Source organism: Nematostella vectensis, chromosome 6, assembly GCF_932526225.1.
Source record: "Nematostella vectensis chromosome 6, jaNemVect1.1, whole genome shotgun sequence".
Lineage (NCBI taxonomy): Eukaryota > Metazoa > Cnidaria > Anthozoa > Actiniaria > Edwardsiidae > Nematostella > Nematostella vectensis.
This window is the reverse complement of record NC_064039.1, coordinates 13440736-13447228: the sequence shown is the minus strand read 5'-3', so window position 1 is coordinate 13447228 and position 6493 is coordinate 13440736. Positions and strand designations below refer to the sequence as shown.

At 39.1% G+C, this 6493-nt stretch overlaps 1 protein-coding gene across 1 annotated transcript; it reads right to left on the bottom strand.

Moving 5' to 3' along the window:
• Positions 1-424: 424 nt before the first annotated feature.
• Positions 425-6160, bottom strand: LOC5521074 (RING finger protein 141). The gene is made up of 7 exons (XM_001640739.3): positions 5944-6160; positions 5686-5710; positions 5033-5141; positions 2747-2896; positions 2584-2648; positions 1637-1750; positions 425-1367 (listed from the first exon to the last, which is right to left on the bottom strand). The coding sequence occupies exons 1-7, from the start codon at positions 6035-6037 to the stop codon at positions 1226-1228; spliced, it is 699 nt and encodes a 232-aa protein (XP_001640789.1). The 5' UTR covers positions 6038-6160; the 3' UTR covers positions 425-1225.
• Positions 6161-6493: the final 333 nt, after the last annotated feature.

Here is a 6493-nt window from a genome sequence, read left to right as displayed (position 1 = left end):
TAAGTTCCTTTTTGTTGTTGTTGCCGCACGCTAGTTTGCTACCCAAAAAGTCCCCCCCCCCCCCCCGACACACTTTTTTGGGAGGATCATTTGTATCCCCTGAAGGTGCAGACAGGAGAACACACTAAAAGATCATGGTATTCTCGCCGATAATAATAAATTCTGCCTGGACTTCAATGCACCCTAAATGAATCCAGTCTAGTAGTTAGACGGAATCGTGCCTGAAAAAGGTGACGTTTACTTCTGGCCCCCTGAAGATTTGGCGGGAAAGTGTCACGCGCAAAGGAATGAAGCGATGGAACTTTGAGCGCATAAAAAACGTTGTATCTTCAGCTTTTGCAGGAATGTTCCACAGGTACTTGTGAACATTCGCTATTTAATTCGGCTCGAAGCAAATATCGTAAATAATCAGTATAAAACAATGTTTGTCTTCTTTTTTTTTACATAACTTATTGCAATATTTACAGGTGTTCTCTTTCTTCCTGCAGAAATCAAATTTTCTGCTATGAGTGATTATTTGTGACAGACGTAGTCTAAGCTAGTTTATCCTACTTTTCTTCGCTTTCTAACTTGTTAAAAAATGATAACTGCCCCCTTGGCTATAATCCGCGCCAAAACTAATCCCATTTCTAGCAATTATGTTTGTCACACAAATAAATGCTTCCCCCCTCCCTCTTGCCAATGTTGAGCACCTATCATTAGTATGCAGTAGCTGAGTTCCAGGCCTAAGTAAACAACATTGGTTCAGGGGGGAGGGGGGGACATGGGCTTGGCTGACAAGAGGTTAACCGGTATGCAGCCATAGACACAAAAGGGGGCACCGATTTTGCGAAATGGGTTAAAAGTTTTTGCGTTGGTTTCAGCCCCAGCATGTACTGGGTGGTGTCTGCCTTCTAGTTTGTGTCTGCTATCAAGAGGGGATCCCTGCCCCCTCGGCTAGCCCCATCACATACTAGGCCATCTCCATCTGCTGTCACGAGGGGTTCCCTGCCCCCTCGGCTAGCCCCATCCCATGCTAGGCCATCTCCATCTGCTGTCACGAGGGGTTTCCTGCCCCCTCGGCTAGCCCCATCACATACTAGGCCATCTCCATCTGCTGTCACGAGGGGTTTCCTGCCCCCTCAGCTAGCCCCATCCCATGCTAGGCCATCTCCATCTGCTGTCACGAGGGGTTTCCTGCCCCTTCGGCCAGCCCCATCACATACTAGGCCATCTCCATCTGCTGTCACGAGGGGTTTCCTGCCCCCTCGGCCAGCCCCATCACGTACTGGGCCACCTCCGTCTTACTAGGTGCGGCTGGCATCTCCCATGTGTCCTTTTTTTCGAGCAAATCTCTGCATATTGGGCAGGTATTGTGGGAGTCACTCCTAGAGAGAAAAAGCAAAGAGATGCATTTCCGTTCTGTATTTTAGCCCTCCTATAGTGTAAAGGTAGAGAAAATGTAATTTTTTTACAATATATTTGGCACCCCCTATCTGATAATAGCCCCAGTAATTCAGTTTATTGGTGAATATGTTTTAGATGTTTGTCAAATGTGAGATGTATGCAAAACCTTCTTGTTATTCAGCCCCTGGCTGCAAAAGTATCCAATAAGCTATAATAATTATTCATTATTATTCTAAACGTTCACTAATACCATCTATCAATACATGACTTGCAGAAGGAATGCACGCAGGCCAGAATGATCTCCGACTGCTGCTCCATGCAGATGCAACACTCCTCCATCCCCTCGGATGTGGCCTCGTCAACCCTAAAGATACACAGTTAATCAGAGTTCTTACTCAAATTTGGCCAAATCAACCCTAAAAATACATAGTTAACAAGAGTTTCGAGTTCTTCCCCAGATCTGGTCTCATCAACCGTAAAAATCACAGTTATTCAGGGTCTTTCTCAGATGTAATCTGAGTTCTTCCCCAGATGTGGCCGCACGACCCCTACAGGACACCCTAAAAATCACAGTTGACCCAAGTTCTCCCTCAAACACACAGGACAAGTCTCCCTACTTTTTCAAAGAGCATCATATTCAGTGACGCCCTCCCCATTGTGCTCTACGCCCTGGGTTTCTGAGGATGGTGCACACCTACTGTACCTATATCGTGGGTGATGATACCTCAGGGGCGTAGCCAGGGGGGTAGCCTAGGGGGCCCAGGCCCTCCCCTTTTAGCAGCCAAAAATGCAGTAAATGTATGAGACTATCTATCTCTGTATAAGATTATCTACAATGCAGGAGAAAATGCCTTGAAAGTCCCTTTTGTGCCCCCTCCTGTTAAAAATCCTGGTTACGCCGCTGTAGCTTTTGCAATGTTTTCAGAAGTATTGATCTTATTCACACAAAAAATTACTTTAATCTTTTAAGTGCTATGCCCCAATTTACTTAAGAGTTCTCTATTAGAAAAGTTGGAAGCTGTTCTGAATAATTCAACATGAATCTCTTGGTTATCCACTGAAATAGTTATAGAGTTTCACATGCAAACTAAATTGTGCAACTAAAGACATATCACTTTTAATTTTGAAACCTGTTTTAGCTATCCAATGGATTTATTTATTTTAACTAGCTAATGAATAAAAAATCTAAAACTGTACCTTGAGAAAATCATGGAAGCTGAGAGAGTTTCTCTGGCCTGTTCTAGAGATATGGTGTGATAACTCTGAAACACAAAAAATGTAACTATTAAAGTTCATCTTTCAAGAGTAATGTGAAAGTGATGCTTAAAGTATAATCAATTTTAAAGCATTCTTTGTCCACCTGCCCATCCTTGTCAACTTCCTCCCATTGTTCTTCATCATCCATGGTTTTTGTACATCTCACTTGCTTTGTCACATCTCTGTACACTTTACAAAACTGCCGAAGATCTAGAACTTTTCTTGTTTGTATGGATCCAGTTCTTTTGTCAATCTGTTGATATAAAAAACTTGCTATTTGACATTAATTTTATACAAATATTGAATAAAATACCTTATAACACTTTATTTTTGGGTCACTTATTTTGTGAATTTTGCGATTTTAAAAGATTGGCGAAAATAAAGTGATGCAAAAATTAAGTGTCACAAAAATTAGGATGCGCGAAAATTAAGTGAGTACACAAGAAGCCTTTGGGGGAATATTGGCCGTTTAATAAGCTGTATGGAAACACCATGTCTATTGAGTTATCTTATGTACATATAGTACGGTAAGAGGTTGAGTTGGACTAAACTTAGCCCACGCATCTTTTGGTTACAAACTTTTTCAGTTTTGACCGTTTCAGCACATTTTAATTCCACTTGTTTTGCTTGATTTTATTATCCCAAAATTGCGAAATCTCGAAATCGCAAAAATAATGTGATCTGGTCTTTACGAAAATAGGAAAATCGCGAAAATAAGTGTCGTGAAATATCGCCCTTTCAAAATCAGGAAATTTTGACGTTGGGAAAATTAAGTGTAATAAGGTAATTCAATTAAATAAAATTCTTACAAACATAATCCAACAACATTAAGTCCCTATTAAACAGTTGTCTCCCTTGCAGCCGTTCTCATCTCGTCAAACTACAGTAGGGCTCAAGCACCGCCTAGCAGCCAGAATGGCTGCCAGGCTGACTAAGCAAACAGTTTCAACAAGCCATTCAAAATGCACTTCATTTTATTGAATGAGAGCATTGTCTGGCTGCCATTTTGGATACTAGAGTTTTTTAAAATGATTTTAATAAAGTGTGAGAACTAACAATTCTGTATAAAAAAATACCTAGTCAATAGAAAGATATAAACTTGACTCAAATGTACAAAAAAACTTTGAATTTATGTGGTCTGTACAGGTACCAAATCATAATTGTGATTATTCTGGAAAAATCCAATTTGAATCTAAAGAATTTTACCCATGTTCAGAAGTGTTTACTACAGACATACTGTATCACTCGGCAAAATATTAGTATAAGTAAGTATAGTATATAATAGTAAGTATTGTATATAAGTACAGTCGAAGCTCTCTGAGCAACCGCTTTCGTAAGAGACCAGCCCCGATAATCACAAATCACCGATTGAATTGTCACATAAACACTGTAATTCTAAGCTTTTGTAAGCGGCCAACTTATCGGTGCAACCAGCTCCGTTAACAACCACAATTTCAAAACACCAACTGAGATTTTCTTTTATTTTTAAGCTCTCGTAAGCAACCACAATGATTTTTGGCTTTACAACGTCAGTCAACACCCGATAAACATAACATCCAATGCATGCTGAGATCACATACAGTAATGTTGTTGTAATGTTTCACAAAAGCTGCCTTTCCAGTAGGCAACCATTAAAGAATTTCATAATTTAAATTTTCTAACTTCAATTTCATCTATGGGATTGACATTTCTTCGTTTCCAGAAAATGTGTAAATGCAAGGAATCTCTAGTCCATTGCCAGCTCCATGATTTATCCTTTTTCCAGTTACAATAGCCATCCACTTGTTTGTTTCACGCTTTAGAAATTGGCTAACAAAAGATGCCATGCGATCGCCGTACAGGTAGAAGATATTCTTATGATGAAAAGCTTAAGTATCGATATAAACAAGCATAACGAGCTGCTTTGCGTAGAATTAATTGCTATTAAATAAAACAAGTCACTCTCATGATAAGTCAAATACCTAGTTTTAAAATCAAGCAATTAACCAAAATATTACAGGGTTATCACCATTATAACTTTTAGATAATTCCATTTTAATTAAGCTCTCGTTGCTTATGAGAGCAAGCTCTCGTAAAAGACCAGCTCCGTTAACGACCACAATTTTCAGTTCCCAAGGTAGTCGCTTATGAGAGCTTCCCTTGTATATTCAAACAAAACTACTTGGTTGGGATGGGAATATTTATCTGAGGAGCAAAACAAATTCAAATGGCAGGCCTACACAGACCTGACTTCAGTGCGATAATCTTGAGAACAAGAGAAATGCTAAATAGCTGTTGAATAAAAAACCAAACCTTTTTTTAATCCATTTGACTCGCATTAAACACCAAACAAACAGACTAATGGAGATGGTTGATGTTGAAAACCATTTGGCAGGGGCTTTAAATATACCTTGAAGCAGAATATTCTGACTGTGGCTTTCCAAAGGTAATTATCATCTGACATTTCCTTTACACTAAATAATATTTGTTTGGAGCTGTCCTCCGAAAACATTTGAAGACTGAAAATAAAAAGTGGAAAATACATTAGTTGATCATGTAAACTTATGTACTGTATGTTGAAAGTGGAAGGTGGCTCATTTTCCATACATTTAGATAGCTAGCCAAGCAAGGGTTTTAATGGGTTTCAATCCAAAGTTGACCAAAGTGTTTGACCACATGAGAAATAGGCATGCAAAAATTAGAGGGGGGGAGAGGTGGAAGACATCTGGGATTTTTTTAAATTCTATCAGAGGTAAATTGGAGTACATGTGCTAATTGAAGGGCAATCACGCCACCATTTATGCTCATGCACAATACTACGTCACACATACTGTACAGTAGAATACATTGGCATCGGCTAATTTAAGCGAGTAACTATTCAAAACTATGAAATACTTTCAATCAAATATCGCTAATAAATCGTTAATAAAGCATAAGACTTCAATAGTAAATGGTAGTTACTGGATCTTGCAAAAAGACTGCAGTATTTACAGTTGTACACAATAACAAAGGAATGGCTCATCTGCATTCTTTAATAGACGTGATAATGCTTACCACACTTACATTTTATTGATGTGCTTGACAGTATCTAAAACATTTAGAGAACATTACTAACAGTTAACAGTAAAGTACATTAAGTAACTTGTTACAACATTATTAACAACAGGGTAACAAAAGTCAAAAATAACACCTACGATTTTCAAACTAAATTTGAAAAATGTAACCATACCTTAGCAATCAATTTTTCAAATTTAGAGCAAATCTATTTTCGTAATTGTATCATTCAAAGAATTTGATTTTGAACGTGTGCTGTTCACTCACCGAGAAGTCCTTCGTGCGATAAAACAGCAAAATCTCGCAAAACAAGAGCATGGTCTTGCAATACTTTCGATGCGAAACTGTAGTGTTGCCCCATTTCTGCCCTCTATGGGGAAATTTTCGAAATAAATTTTCCAAAGACAAGGAATTTCAAGTAATCATCACATTGTCGTTTCCTTTCGAACCCGAAAATGAGCTGCGATTGAGCCTGCGAATTTCCTTTCTAGCGGTATATAAAATAATCACACAGGAGGACCGAAGCTGATGTTATTGATTCACGATAACACCGATAACTTCCGCCATGGCCCAGGGGGAATCGCTTTTTCTGGGGGAGGCGCTTAAACGGGATAGGGGCTTGTTTGCAAAAAAGCTTATCTGGACCAGAGCACGGCAGAATGTGTTTCATTTACCGCGCGATTGAGATTGAGATTATGTTTGTCAACAGGGTCTTTGTTTGTATCAGCGGCCCGAAGATATTGGATACGCGTAGTGTCGGAGGATGCACGAAGTTCATCGCAACTTAGTCCTTATGTGCGGTATGCGGTATTTATTT

Bases quoted from the DNA above. Each gene is read 5' to 3' on its own strand.
- LOC5521074 (XM_001640739.3), bottom strand. From the start codon at position 6,037: ATGGGGCAACACTACAGTTTCGCATCGAAAGTATTGCAAGACCATGCT. The intron at 5,711-5,943 runs GTGAGTGAACAG...TAAATGTTTTAG, and splicing joins ATCGCACGAAGGACTTCTCG to ATACTGTCAAGCACATCAAT. The intron at 2,897-5,032 runs GTATATTTAAAG...TTATATCAACAG, and splicing joins TCAGAATATTCTGCTTCAAG to ATTGACAAAAGAACTGGATC.